Source organism: Apium graveolens, chromosome 3 (genome assembly GCF_009905375.1).
Source record: "Apium graveolens cultivar Ventura chromosome 3, ASM990537v1, whole genome shotgun sequence".
NCBI lineage: Eukaryota > Viridiplantae > Streptophyta > Magnoliopsida > Apiales > Apiaceae > Apium > Apium graveolens.
This window is the reverse complement of record NC_133649.1, coordinates 274,449,486-274,466,040: the sequence shown is the minus strand read 5'-3', so window position 1 is coordinate 274,466,040 and position 16,555 is coordinate 274,449,486. Positions and strand designations below refer to the sequence as shown.

The 16,555-nt window shown below is 34.3% G+C and overlaps 1 protein-coding gene across 1 annotated transcript; it reads left to right on the top strand.

The window, feature by feature from the left end:
* The first annotated feature begins 13,469 nt into the window (after window positions 1-13,469).
* LOC141715030 (uncharacterized) lies at window positions 13,470-14,123 on the top strand. The gene has a single exon (XM_074518518.1). It carries the CDS (start codon window positions 13,470-13,472, stop codon window positions 14,121-14,123), a length of 654 nt encoding a protein of 217 aa, XP_074374619.1.
* Window positions 14,124-16,555: the final 2,432 nt, after the last annotated feature.

Genomic DNA, 16,555 nt, shown 5'->3' with positions numbered 1-16,555 from the left:
CTAGTGAAAGTTGCTTCATCCAAAGGTTTAGTAAAACTATCAGCTAATTGTTTTTCTGTTGGAATAAAAATGAGCTCAATGGTACCATTTGTAACATATTGTCTAATAAAATGGTACCTTACATCAATGTGCTTTGTTCTAGAATGGTTAACTGGATTAGCTACTATAGATATAGCACTAGTATTGTCACACATAATAGGAATTTTGTGTAATACTAGGCCATAATCCATTAGTTGATTTCTAATCCAAAGCACTTGAGCACAACAACTTCCTCCAGCTATGTATTCAGCCTCAGCTGTAGAAGTTGATACATATTATTATTTCTTGATATACCAGGATACAAGTCTTTGTCCAAGAAATTGACAGCTTCCACTAGTACCCTTCCTGTCAACCTTGCATCCAGCAAAATCTGCATCTGTGTAACCAACACCTTCAAAACCAGTTCCCTTAGGATACCATAATCCCAAGTTTGGAGTTCCCTTCAAATATCTGAAAATCTTTTTTACAGCCATCAAATGTGATTCTTTTGGATTGGATTGAAATCTTGCATACAGACATGTAACAAACATGATGTCTGGTCTACTTGCAGTTAAATAAAGCAATGATCCAATCATCCCTCTATAGCTTGAGATATCTACACTCTTGCCCTTTTTATCTTCATCCAATTTTGTTGCAGTAGACATAGGTGTAGATGCAGGTGAACAATCAACCATACCAAACTTTTTCAATAAATCCTTGACATACTTAGTTTGGCTGATGAAGATACCATCACTTCTTTGACTGACTTGAAGTCCAAGAAAGTAACTCAATTCTCCCATCATACTCATTTCATATTCACTTTGCATAAGCTTAGAGGATCTTTAGCAAAGTTTCTCATTTGTAGAACCAAAGATGATATCATCCACATAGATCTGAACTAGGATCATATCCTCACCATGTTTCTTGTAGAAGAGAGCCTTGTCTATGGTACCTCTAGTAAAACCATGCTTCAGTAGGAATTCTGACAGTGTGTCATACCAAGCTCTAGGTGCCTGTTTTACTCCATATAGAGCCTTGAGTAATTTGTACACAAAATTTGGAAATTCTGGATCTTCAAAGCCAGGTGGTTGTTGCACATAAACTTCTTCTTCTAGCTCACCATTCAGAAAGGCACTTTTGACATTCATTTGATACACTTTGAAATTTAAGTGTGAAGCAAATGCTAGAAAAATCCTTCTAGCTTCAAGTCTTGTAACTGGAGCAAAAGTTTCATCATAATCAATTTCTTCTTCTTGTGAGTAGCCTTTTGCAACCAACCTTACTTTGTTTCTGGTGACTATACCATTTTCATCCATCTTGTTCCTGAACAGCCATTTTCTCCCAATAATGCTTCTATTCTTTGATGCAGGAACTAATTTCCAAACTTTGTTTCTTTCAAACTGATTCAGCTCTTCCTGCATGGCAGATATCCAATCAGGATCCAGTAGAGCTTCATCAATTTTCTTAGGCTCTACTTGAGACAGAAAACATGCATGTAGTCACTCATTAGTAGTTGCACTTCTAGTCCTCACACCAGCAGTAAGATCACCAATAATTGCTTCTCTAGTGTGACTTCTATCCCACTTCCTTGTATGAGTTTGTTGACTTGTGCCTTCATCATTTTCTTCATTTTTGGTATGACTGCTAGATCCTTCTTCTCTTTGTCCCCCTGAGTTTGTGCTATCAAATTTAGGTGTTTGGGATGAGCTTCCACTTCCATGATTTTCCTGTTGAGTAGTCTCTTCATTTAACATCTGTTGTACATCAACCTCATCTTCCCCATCAGAATCACTATCAATGTTAAGGTTTTCAAATGCAAGGGCTTCAGTTTATTATCATCACGTCATTCCAAGCCTGGACACTTGTCATCATCAAAAGTCACATATGTGCTTTCCATAATTTTCTTTTGGTCAATCACATAAACTTTGTAGACTATTCTTTCCAATGAATATCCCAGAAAAATTGCTTCAAAGACTTTTGAGTCAAATTTTCCCACTTATTCAGAGTTGTCTTTCAAAATATAACACTTGCTTATAAACACATGAAGATGCTTTACAGTAGGCTTTCTTTTAGATATGATTGAGTAAGGTGATTTTCCATGTGCTTTGTTAATGAGATATCTGTTTAGAGTGTAATATGCAGTGTTAACAGCCTCTTCCCAGAAACTTGTTGGCAACTTTGCATCTTGCAACATTGTTCTAACAGCTTCAACTAATGTTCTGTTCTTCCTTTCAACTACTTCATTTTGTTGAAGTGTTCTAGCAGCTGAGAATTCTTGAACAATGCCTTTCCTTTTGCAGAATTCACTCAATGTAGCATTTCTGAATTTTATTCCATTATCACTTCTCAATCTTTTTACACAGTTGTAATCTTCAGCCTGTTTTTCTATCTTCCTGATGTGCTCAATTATGATGTGTGGAGTTTCATCTTTAGAGTGCATGAACTCTACCCAAGTGTATCTTGAGAAATCATCCATCATCACAAGTGCATATTTGTTCCTTGAAATTGATAAGACATTTACTGGCTCAAACAAGTCCATATAAATTAGTTGCAAAGGAGTACTTATAGAATTCACAGTTTTTGTCTTGTGACTTGATCTTTTCACTATTCCTTTCTGACAAGCTTCACAAACTTTAACTTGAGAAAACTCCAGTTTAGGCATGTTTTTTACCAACTCCTTTTTGACCAAGGTATTAATTGCGTTGAAATTCAAGTGAGGCAGCTTCTTATGTCATAGCTTGCTTTGTTCTTCTGATGCCTTAGTGTAGAAGTAACAAATTCCATCCTTATTTATTGAGTCTAAGTCTACAACAAACAAGCTTCCTTTCCTTGCTCCTTTCAGAGCAACTTCACCAGTTTTCTTGCTGATAAAAGTGCATTCTTCTTTGTTGAATAAAACTTCAAAGCCTTTGTCTACAAATTGGCTAACACTGAGAAGATTCACTTCAAGACCAGCTACCAGTGCTACAACATCAATGATAACATTTTCATAAATAATCTTGCCATATCCCATTGTGAATCCTTTGTTGTTGTCTCCAAAGTTCACCAAAGGGCCAACTTTCTCCTCAAACTGTGATAGCTGGGCTTTATCACATGTCATATGCCTTGAACATCCATTGTCTATGATCCAGATGACTTTCTTCACTTTGCCATGCACACAATGAGTTTTAAGTGTGTTTAGCAACCCAAGCAGTGTTGGGTACTTTATTCTTATTAACTGATTTAGCAGAAGTAGAATGAGTAGTTTCAGATAAAATAGAGTTCATTGATTGTTGAGCATTTTCCCTTTTTATTGTAAATTCAATTCTTGTTTCCTTGAGGTCTACTCTCAGTTTGTGATAACTTTTCATCACTTTTAAGTTGTAAGGAATGCAGTCAAACTTGTCACAGAAGGAGTAAGAATCATTTGCATTTGCTTCATTATATTTGCAGGCTCCTTTAGTTGGATTGCTAACTGCCTTTTTACAAAGGTGAATTAGGTGATTCACAGAGCCACATTTTTCACATTTCTTTCTTGGAGCATCTGCAACATAAGCAAAATTGTTGCTTTTGTTTATCCTATTTTTCCATTTCTATTTTTTTTCTTTCTTGCATCTTCATTTTTGGTCTCTTTGACAGGTGTCTTGGGACTTTGTTTGTCCATGAGCTTTTCTTCAGTATTGGAAGACTGAGTTGATTCTGCAGTTTTCTTCCCTTTTATCCTCATCATCAATTTCTTGCTTGATAATCAATTCTTCTTCACTGAAGCTGACTTCACATGCCTTGAACATAGGTGATGTAACCTTTTTCAGTATAGCTGGAACATTTTCATTAACTGTTGTTTTTCCTTTGTCACTTGTCCTTTTCTTCTTGTTGTTCAAGGCATCATAGTCAAGACCAATAGCAATATTTGCACATGGTTTGTTTTTCTCATGATACTGTCCAATTAACTCAGATGCATTCTTGAAAGACTTCGACTTCACCTCATTCTTTTCAAGCTTCTCCCTTAGCACTGCTTCAATTTATTTGCGCACTTGAGCTTGTTCTTGAGATAAGCATTCTCTTGCTTTACAGCTTCAAGCTCCACCAGCAATAATTCAGTTTCTTGCTTCTCACTTTCAAGCTTCTCATTTATCTTTGTTAATCTGCTAACTTCTTCATTAGCAGCAACCATTCTAGTGTGAATGTGAAACATTTCCATGCTCATCTTCTCTACAGTTTCCTTATATTGACTCACATTTAAATCAATGGTGGTAAGAGTTGATACCTGTTATTTAGATGAGGATGATTCTCCTTGCTCCAAGGCCATGAGTGCATAATTTCCAAATTCTTCATCTTCATCATTTTCAGAGTCATCCCAACTTTTACCCTCTGCAATATAAGCTTTGCTTTGCTATTTCTTTAGAAGAGCTTCATACTTTGCTTCTAATTTAAGATAAGCTTTATCCTTCTTTGCTTTCTTGGGTTTCCTGCATTCTGTAGCAAAATAGCCCAATTCATCACAATTGTAGCACCTTATCTTAGATCTGTCAACAGATCCAGTTTTGTAACCATTCTTGCTATCAGAGGTGTACTTCCCTTTTCCTTTCCAACGGCTGTCTTTGTTAAAAGACTGTCCTTTACCCTTGAAAAATCTTGGCTTCTTTACTCTAATGTTAGAGAATTTTCTAGCCAAATAAGCCATTGACTGATCTAGCTCATCCAGTTCATCAAGGGTGTAGAACTCATCATCTTCCAATTCCAGAATGACTTGTTCCTGTGAATCATTTGTTCTTTGCTCACTTGTTGAGGCAACTGGAGTTTGAGATCTTGGCTCATCAGTAGATGTTTGACTTTCATTAATAATTAAAGCATTTGAGCCATCTACAACATGTCCTTGGCCAGATCTCAATGATTTTCTCTGAATCATTTCAAGTTCATATGTTTTAAGAATTTCATATAAAACTTCCAGTGTTATCCTACTCAAGTCTCTCCCTTCCCTAATTGCGGAGATTTTCTGTTCCAAATGATCAGGGAGAGTAAGCAAGAACTTTAAGTTCACTTCTTCAGCTTCATAATATTTATCATGAAGTTGCAAGTCATTTATCAGCTTGTTAAACCTTTCAAACACTTCAGTAATACTTTCCTTTGGCTTAGTCATGAAACCCTCATATTGTGAAATCAGTATCCTTCTCTGATTTGATCTAACTTCCTCAGTTCCCTCACAGAGTATCTCAATCTTTTTCCATATTTACTTGGCAGTGTCACAGTTGACAATGTTGTTGTACATCACATTGTCAAGTGACTCAATCAATATTAATTGCAAGCCACTATCCAGGGAAACTTTCTCTTTTTCAGGCTCAGTATACTCAGAAGGGTCTTTTGGAGCATAATGAGTTGGGATAACCATGTCTCCATCTGTAGATTCCTCAACTCTAGCCATAGGAGTGAAGGGCCCATTCTTGAGGATCTGAATGTAGAGTGGATTGGCCATCCTGATAAACAACAACATTTTCCTTTTCCAAAGAGTGTAGTTAGCTTTGTCAAAGATAGGAATTTTGATGCTACTGATTTTCTGTGTATTTATTCTTCTAAGATCTTAAATCTGTTTACTTTCAGATTTTGCTCTGATACCACTTGTTAGGAAATGAATAACACACAGGGGGGGTGAATGTGTTTTACTGTTTTGAGCTTTTCTTGAATCTTTTATGGTTGAACAAAGTAAATTAAATCTTGTAGGAAAAATATGTTCATGCAAAAATTAAACTTGCAGAAAATAAGGAACACAAATCTTCAAAACTCACTTAATTTTATATTAAAATTAAGAATATTCTGCTACAAAATTTCTAGGCTCTTTATTGATAAAGAGCTTAGCTTCTTCTTGAGAGAGTTACAAGATTCTATCTTAATTGTTACACTGACTAAAGGACCTATGTTAACTTTATAACTCAGTTAACTGCTGGTTTACACAGTGTACAATAAGACATGCCATTAACTTTACTAAACTGTCACTTGTCATTTCCATTTATAGAAAAGTATATCTTCTATTTCTGGCTTAGCATATCTTTAGCATCATATAATTATCTTGATCTTTCTTTGTCAGTTAATCTTCAATATTGATCTTGCACATCCTTCAAGCTGCTTTTTATAGACTTGTCAATCCAGCTGTTTGGATTATTTGTTGATTGTTAATCTAGAATATTGAACTGATCTGTAATTTTGTACTTTGAGATTTTACCTCGAGATCTCCATTTGGTCTATAGAGAACTTGACATCTCGATAAGTATATTGGCTTATCGAGATCTCTAATACTCAATAGCAAATTTGAATTGTAGAGGTCTCTGAGTTCTCTATAAGAGAATTTGACTTGTCGAGATCTCTAGTCTTCATATCTTCACTTGACTTATCGATAACTCTGAGTTCTCTAGTGGCTTCTTGACTTGTCGATATCTCAGAGTTCTCTAGTCAAAGTTGACTTGTCAATATCTCAGAGTTCTCTAGTAAATTTTAACTTATCGATATCTCTGAGTTCTCTAGTGGAATTTGACTTATCGATAACTCAGAGTACTCTAATGAATGTTGACTTGTCGATAACTCTGAGTTCTCTAGTGAAGAAATGACTTGTCGATATCTCCAAACTCCATGTCTTCAATTTGGCTTGTCGATATCTCTGTGAGTTCTCTAGTGCCTTTCCTGACTTATCGATAAGTCATTTTGAGTTCTCGAATGACTTTTCTATAACACTAAATCTATGACTTGTAGAGGTCTTGACTTAGAATCTATTTCCTAAAACAGATTTATTCAACTCCCAGCTTCTTTATAATTTTTTTAAGGCATGATCTTCATGATCTTCTTCCAGATAGAATTTTTAGGCTTGACACTGTTTATAAAAAAAGTCTCCAGTCTGCTCCTTTGATATTTTTACAGATTTCGAGTGTTATAAGTACAAAATACAAATTAAGATAACAATATAACTTACTTAGGGTTGACAAAATGTCTTAGTCTTGTTAAAGTACATGCATTTCTTATACAACAAACCCGGTACCAGCATACCTTTGGTGCGTCCTAAAGGTGGTCCTTACCTAGACACGTGTATACAATCTGCCCAAGTCAGGCGTCCTCCGCCTCCAACAACAAACGACCCTGATCTAAATGTACCAACCCCTAAACCCTACCTTTGGGCTATAAATACCCCAAAGTGAGAGGGTTTAAGGGTTAGGCACATTTTACACACACATTCTCTTACACACAAGTATATACACCCAGCCACCTTCCTTTCCTATCTATCTGGATGTTGTTTTGCAGACGCCCCACATCAGCTACACCTCACCCACGGAAAGAAGGTTCATGCACGACGTCGGAAGGAGCCGCCCCGCTCACCGGAATTATCAGTTGGACTTACTCTAAAATGGGGAATGAAAAACAAGTCCCCAAATATTAGGACTCAAATACTTGTCCCTAAATTTTTCCCTAAATGGGGAACCGGATGTAGAATGATATTTAAGCTAAATTTCATATATTCCCTAAATTATGGGGATTAGGGATAGATGAGGAATGGGATGTGAATGCTCTAATAATATCAATTGTAGATATAGAAGCAATTTGATCGTCCTCGAAGTTTGTGTCTTCTTCTATCGGTACCGCCATTTTTTAAAAAAAAATTACCCCCGGATTGAATTGCAGAAGAAGGAAGAAGATGAGATTCGGAGAGATTATGTGCCTGTTTGGGCACCTCCACTTCCAACTTAAATGAGTATAAATGCTCTTATATTGTTGTGTTGACTGTTTGGGTAAAATAAAAAATGATCATATTTTACTACTTATGTGATGAAATATGAAAGTTGAGACCCCATACTTTCTGATCTTCATTTGTCATCCGGTTCACTACTTTTCTCTCTTTCTAAATCCTTATGCATGCATATTTAATTACATTTTTCAATTTTATCCTATTATATTAATGTATTAAAATTGTTATGTTTAGATATTATTAGTTTTTTGTATATTTTAGTCAATAAGTATGGCCAAATTACTTATCGATATTTTAACTATCCCAAAATACTATTATACAAACTATTATTATAATAAGTTTTATAATATTTTTGTATAATATACTATCATATAAAATACTATTTTTAGTAATTTATATTTCAATATTTATGTTTTGAATTTTTTTATTCATGTATTTAATTGTTATATTAAAATTTTGAATTTTTTTAAAATAATTATAACTTATAAGTTATGATTTACCAAACACTTCGACAACTTATAAGCAACTTATAGGTAAAATTATCCAAATGCCTAAATAACTTATAAGTTATGATACTCATATCACTTATACGACACTTTTCAACTTTAAGTCATAAGTTACGTTTTTTAAGAAACCCCAAACGTGCCCTATATTTCAAGTGTCTTGTTCAGCAAGTCTGGCGTTATTTCACAGAAAGAAATCAATCACAAAAATGAATCGTGTTGCGTTTACTTTCAACCTACGTTTTATTTTTTTCTTAATTTTTTTAAAGAAATATGATATTTTTTAAAAAAAAATTATATAATGCCACATTATTGGACTCTAAGAAACGTTTTTTAACATGCACTTCACTGCTATCCCAACCAACCCAAATTGTCACAATATATTATGGATTCCCACTATTTATTGCGGATACTAAGGCAAATTAAAAGAATGTCACTATATCACTATCAAGATAAATAATAGATAAATTAGAAATTTTTCTCTTCATTCATGTGAGAGGTTGTTCTTCTCTCCTTATATGTATTTCAGATTTGTGTGAGCTCTTTTCAATGGCACGTTATCAAAATATTAGCGAGTAACTAGAAGACCTTAGTGTGGAGGATGAAGAAAATGAAGATTTAGTCATTGAAGGGGATGTGGAGGAAGAAGTCAACAAATATGATCTATGTCTGGTTGGAATATTTTTGACTGAAAAAATATCAATACCAGAGCCATGAAAACAAAGATAGAAGATGTTTGGAAGCCCACGATGGGGATTAACATTAAAGAATTAGAATCAGGAATCTATCTATTTCAATTCTATCACAAAGAAGACAAGATGTGGGTGTTGAATGGCGGGCCTTGGAATTTTGATAATGCAATGCTTCTGGTGGAATCGATACCGATAGGAGAGGACCCTCTGAAAGTTCCTCTATGGTGGCTAAATATTTGGATTCAAATTCATGACCTTCTGAGTAGTTTTATGTCTAAAGCTCTGGGGAAACAATTTGGTAACTTCTTTAGAGAATTCATTTCATATGACCCAAAAAATAATAGCAGCATATGGAGGGAGAATATGAGAGTCAGAATAAGATTGGACGTTAAGAAACCACTTAAGAGAAAGAAGAAGATTAAAAGGAAGAATGGTTCGGAGTAGTGTCATGCAAATATGAGAGGCTAGGGGATTTTTATTTTACGTGTGGCTTCGTTACGCATACTGAGAGATTACGTCGTAAGTCTTTGGATTCAAGAAGTTAAGGTGGTGTCCAGGAATGGGGCTCATGGTTACGTGCACCACCACGTCGAGGAGCTGGGCAGGGTGGTAGTAAATGGCTGAGGGAGGAAGATGACGTTGGATGGGCGGAGAGAGTGAGTAGGGGGAATAACTATCCTACATTTTCGGGCGGAAAATCAGGAGATCAGGATAAATGAGGAGTTCTGGGGTGTGATGCTAGGAGTACTAGGGGGGTTCAAAAAACACGTTGATTAGGATAATACATGGCATGATTTTAGATGGTATTGGGCCTCAGTCATTTATTCAAATAACAAATGGGCTTTATGAAGAGGAGGATGATGGGCTGAATGTTGAGGAAAGAAAAAGAAAATGTACCGGGCAATTGTCTAAAGCCCCAATGGAAACAGATGATAAATTGCTAAGCGAAGAGCATAAAAATATATTGATGCAAATTAAGGAAACTATATTTTCTAATGCTGATTATATAATTTCAAACAAAATTTTGTGGCTACGCTTGCGGCACAAGCTACCCGTCCATTATGAATTACTTAAGCTGGAACTGCAGAGGTATGGGGAGCCTCCGTGCAGTTCGAATCTTCGGAGATTTAATAAAATCTTCAAACCCTGATTTTGTATTTTTATCGGAGACTTTAGTTGAAAAGAAGGATATTGAGGAGTTAGCAAAAAAAATTGGTTTCTTTGATTACTTTGCGGTAGACAGAGTAGGGAGATGAGGAGGTTTGACAATTATGTGGAAACGTTCTGTAGGGTGTAAAGTGATTGATTCTTCGATTAATCATATTGATGTGCATATTATGGAGGGGTTGAATGTATCTTGGAGATTAACATGTTAACCATAGTTTCCTAGAGAGAAATAGAAGACATGATGCATGGAATTTTCTGAGAAGGCTGGTGAAATATGACAACATTCCTTGGTGTATATTTGGAGATTTCAATGACATGTTGTGTGCCACGGATAAAGAAGGACCACATCCGCATCCTCAGTCCTTGATAGAAGGGTTTAAATCTACGACTGAAGATTGTGGGCTTTTGGAGATAGATTTGAAAGGTGGTGATTACACGTGGGAAAAGAGCAAAGGTAAACCAAATTGGGTTAGAGAAAAGCTTGACAGGGCTTTTTTGCTGATGCTAGTTGGTGGAGGAAATTCCTCATTTGTAAGTTATCTATTTTACATACTATTAAATCTGATCATGACCCTATTTTTCTAGAACCTGTTAATACTGAGTTCTCTAGGAAGCAATTCAGATTTAAGTTTGAAAATACATGGTTGCATGAACCAAGGTTTAAGGAGGAGGTGACAAAGTATTGGAAAGAGATTCCTAAACTCCATTTGCTTCCGAAATTATTATCCATATCATCTTTCATGGCGAGATGGGGAAGAACATTTTTCCATAAATTTCGAGACAAAGTTAAAAAACATAAAGCTATTCTATGTAGTCTGGTTGATAGAAGTGATGATGAGGGAGTAAAATGTTACTTTGAGGAGCAGAAGAAACTGGAGGACTTACTACTTCACAAAGAATTGTATTGGAAACAAAGAGCTAAAGCTTTCTGGTTGACTGAGGGGGACACTGATTTAAAGTTTTTTCATGTTGCAACGTCAAGGAGAGAAGAACTAAATCATATCACTCACCTCATTACTAGGGATGATGAAGTAGTGGATTAATATGATGAAATGGGTAGAGTGGTGATGGATTATTTCAGAAGTGTATTTGATGGAGATAATAATGACATTACATAGTCTATCAATGAAGAAACTCGTGTTATCACTGACGAACAAAATGTTAGGCTTACAACTGAGATTAACTTCATGGAATTTACTACGGCTGTGAAGCAAATGCATCCGGATAAAAGTGCTGGTCCTGATGGGTTGAGTCCAGCATTTTTTAAACATTTGTGGGACTTACTGGGGGAAGAAGTGTTTAATTGTTATAAAGAATGGTTGTTAGAGTGCTCCTTTCCAGCAAATATGAATGACACGATGTTGGTTCTTATACAAAAAAAATGCAGATTATATGACAGATCTCCGTTCCATAGCTCTTTGTAATGTCATATATAAGATTTTAGCGAAGGTTCTGGTGAACAGACTCAAGGTCATTCTTCCTGGTGTAATTACTGAAAACCAATCTGCGTTTGTACCTGGAAGGAATATATCTGATAATGTTCTTGTTGCTTTTGAAATTCTACACTTTATGAAGAGGAAAAATAGTGGTAAGGAGGGTGAAGTGGCTCTGAAATTGGATATTTCTTAAGCATATGATCATGTGGATTGGAATTACTTAAAGTGTAGAATGCAGGTTTTTGGGATTTAACAACACTTGGATTAAATGAATAATGCTTTGCGTCTCAACAGTGAGTTATTCGATAGCTTTTAATGGTAATATGATTGGTCCAAAAACTTCAAGGCTGAGGGTTGAGGCAGGGAGATCCGTTATCTCCTTACCTCTTTTTGTTTTGTATTGATGGCCTTTCTCAAGCACTTAAAAGAGATGCAAGTGATGGTCTTATTAGTGGTTGTAAAATATGCTCGAATGCTCCCCAGGTAACCCATCTTCTATTTGCAGATGACAGTTTTTTATTCTTTAAAGCTAACGGAGAAGAAGCAGGGGTGATTAAAGTGCTATTGACTGCATATGGTCATGAGTCAGGGCAGATGGTGAACTATCAAAAATCAGGCATATTCTTTAGTGCCAATGTTAGAAGGGACAAATAACAGGAGATTAGAGACATCCTGGGAGTACAAAACAATCTCGGGGATAGTAATTACCTAGGTCTCCCTTCATTAATTAAGCGATCAAAAAAATCAGTGTTTGGATTTGTAAAATATAAAGTGTGGAGGAAAGTTCAAGACTGGAGTCATCAGATGCTATCTAAAGCTGGAAAATTAGTTATGGTTAAGAATGTGGCTCAAACGCTACCTTCCTACAACATGTCATGCTTTTTGATTTTGAAAACTTTGTGCTCTGAAATTGAGAAACTGATGAATGGGTATTGGTGGGGGTCGAGTGGTAACAACATTAGAGGAATAAAATGGATGGCCTGGAATAGGTTGGCAGTAGCAAAAATCAAAGGTGGATTAGGCGTTCGTGACCTACATGGATTTAATTTGGCCCTTCTAGGCAAGCACATCTAGAATTTTAGTCACAAACCAGACATACTTGTAGCAAGTATTTTTAAAGAGCGATATTTCCATGACAAAGATATTTTGCAAGAAAATAGAGGGGTGGATCCAAGCTTTATCTGGATTGGAATTTGACAGGCTAAAGAGACATTGAAAGGTGGTTTTAGATGGGTTCTAGGGGATGGAAAAGAAATTAATATTTGCAAAGATCCGTGGTTACAAGGTAAGCTGGATTTTTGAGTTGAGGATAGTCACCTGAATATTATCAGGGATGAAAAAGTGTGTTTTACTTCCATCCTAATACCAGAGTCTGGGATGTGCATAAGGTGGAACATGATTTTCATACTGCTGATAGTAAGTTGATTCTACAAACGAGAATTCCGCAGATTGAAGTTCAAGATAGATTAGCTTGGACTGGTTTTCATAAAGGTGTTTATACCGTGAAGTCATGATATAAGTATTGGGAAACATGTAATTCTAGCAGGGATAACACGATTGATTCACAAGGCTGGAATAAATTGTGGAACATGCAATTGCCTCATAAAATCAGAGTGTTTCTTTGGAGGTTCTGTTGGGACAACATTCCTGTAAGAAAGCTATTAAGGAGTAAAGGTGTGGAGACCACGATTATGTGTCCAATGTGTGGAGTTGATATTGAGCACTTAAGACATTTATTTTGTGATGTCCATTTATTGTGGAATGTTAGAGCAAATCAAGGTTGAATATTGATATGCAGGATATAGAGTTGGCTTCGAGCTGGTTGTTGGATATGATTAGTAGGGAGAAAGCTGAAACAATTTAGAAAATGGCTATTGTTTTTTCAGGCATATAGTTTGCAAGAAATAAAAGAGTTTGGGAGGGCAAGATTATAACTCCTACAGTTACTATGGAGTTGAGTACCAAGCTTGTGAAGGAATGGGAAGAAGCCAATCAGTGCAAAACTCAACTTAGCCATGGACAACCTGGTTCAATAACGGAAGAACAAGTAGTGTGGCGTCCTCCTGAGGCAGGGTTTTACAAATTAAATGTGGACGCATCACTACACAGTGGTGAGTCTATGTTCGCCTTAGGCCTGATAGTGCGTCATGACAGAGGGCAATTTATAATGGGTAAGAATATGAAGATTGCAGGCGAACTTTCAGTCATGGAAGCTGAGGCTACAAGGGTATATGAAGTAATTAAGTGGATAAATAGTACTGACTTACATCATGTTGTTATTGAGAGTGATTCTCAGCTGGTGGTGCATGCTCTTCATGCTGAGGATTCGTACCAGTTAGAGGTTGGTCATATCATCGACGAGTGCAAGGAGAAACTTAAGGAACAAACTGATCTGTCTGTTCTTCATGTAGAAAAGCAAGCAAACAAGGCTGCCCATTTGATGACAAGAGTCCCATATTTGCTAGATAGCTACAATTATTTTATATCTCCTCCGGAATTGTTGTTGGAGATGTTACCTTCAAATTTCCAAGTTAATGAGAATTTCCTAGTTTTTCAAAAAAAAACATGCACTTCACTATGCTATACACGAGGATTATATTAGTCTTTTAACATGCGGTTCAGCTTCCGGCTTCAATCTGTTCTAAATGCGGCCTTTTTAACATGCGTCTTTTTATCATGCTCTTCACACGCATCATTTCAGTTTGTTTGTGTCATATTTACTACAATTATGTCATAAATAACTAACGCCCCTTAGATTGACGTCCCAATTACACTCAGTTTACCAAAAGGCACAAATATTTACCATTAACCTAGTCGATGCTCATGTAAAATTGTGAATCATATCGGACTATCAAAGTGTCTTGTTATTTTTCTTTTCCCACCTTTGACGTTATAAAATCTAAGCCCAATAATATTTTATAGCAAATTTTTTTGGTTGAAATTATAAAATTCGTGAGAGTCGTAGGAATTAAAGTTCTGCATAAAAAATATAACATATTAAAGATTTGTAGAATTATTTTATTAAAAAATTATAAGATTAAAATTTGAATATATATATAGCCTAAAACCCGTGCGATGCACGGATTGTTTTTAATATTATATACTTTTAGAATTTAATCTTAATTGAAAGTTTTAAACTCTGAAATTTATTCATTTGGAATCTTTAATAATATAATTTGATAATAATTTTAAATATACACGTGTATAAGTTAGTAATTTTTTAGTTTAAAAAAAGGTCACTGATTAAAAGATATAATTTTATTGATATTTATATGTCTTTTTATTAAGGATAATTTTGTTTTAATCTAAAGGTAAATTTTAGCTAATATACGAATCATCTTTAGTTTGGTATACTAAACAAATCCAACTAATTATATTCAAATTTATTTTAATTTAATTTGTTTAAACCCGAATTTATGGTAAAAAATATGTATCAATGGTAAAAAAATTATGTTAACTCGTACAAAAGTATATTTTATTTTATTTTAACTAGTCTAATTATTTTCTCATTTTAAGTTTAATTTTAATTTAACATAAATTAATTGTATATTTTTAGCCCAGATAAATAGCATATTTTGATTTATTTTAGTCCGACATAATTATACTGACTATGAAATTATATATATTTTTGTCTTATTAAAATAGTATATATGTTAAAAAATTGTAGTAAACACGTAATTATATAAACCAAATATTGAACCCACAGACCTAGTATCAAAATGTTAATATTTCGGCTTTTAAAGTTGGATCCAGTTATCCTATCAATGAATTAGGTAGATTTTAATTTTATTTTAATACCAATTAATAATGTAAGAATCATCTTTTGTTGAAATTTAATTTTAGTTTAACGTAGATCAATAATAGACATTATTTGTTTTAATATCAGGCCCGTTGTATAAAGCACATAATTATATTTAGTTTATTTTTAATTTTCTTTTAGCTCAGGGTGAATATTATTTTGTTTTAAATTGAATAAATAATATATTTTATTTTAGTGTGATAAAATTATATCGACCAATGCGTTACGTTTAAAATTTCATTTTTGTTTTGGCATGGTTTAATAAAAAAATTTAGCCAGATCGGTAGTATTTATTATATTGTTTTAGCAAATCTTAATTTTAGCTTCAGACTCGTTATATCAACCAAATACAGCTAGTTATATTTTATTTTTTGTTTAATTTTATTTTAGTCCGGGGTAAATATTATTTTGTTTTAGAGCGAATGGATAATATATAATTTTTTTTAGCACAATAACATTATATCAACTAAACGGATTTTTTTTAAAAAAATTTGATATTGTTTTAGCCCATTTATTATTTTATTTTAGCCATATTATATCGGTCAAACGATTTTTCTTTCAAATTTTTATTAGTCATTATTATTTTGTTTTAGTCCTAGACTGCAAATTCAGTTAGTATGTAGTTAATTTTTAATTTCTATTTAAGGCTGGATCAATAGTATAATCTTGTTTAGCCCGACTCGGGTGAATATTATATATTATTTTATTCAAATCTTTACCATTAGACATATTATATTTAATTTGTATTTAAATAATTCTATTGTAAATATTAATCTATTTATGAGATTGTTTTAAATATTACTATAATTACGATGACCAGAACGACTACCAACCAAACTCTCATTTTTGTCTTTAATATAATAGTATTGATATCCATGTACCATACGACACACGGGTTTTTTAATATAATAATTAAATTAATGGAAGAAATATAAGTCAATTTCACTATTAATTAGTTTAATATTATATAATTAGTATGGTTAATTAAGTAATAGAAGAAGTAGATGTCGATTAATAGAAGAAGTAGAAGTAGATTTCCTATTAATTAGTTTATAATAACATTAATTAAGAAGTGTAATTAAGAAAAAAGTTGAGCCGCCTCCCTCCTCTCTCCCCTGTCTTAGGGTTTGGGTATTTGAGTGTCTTTACTTTTGGAGTGTGTGTTTGTCTCTCCTTTTGGAGTGTGTGTTATGTTTTTGTTTAGTCATGCTTGGGTTAATCTGGTATTGGATCTG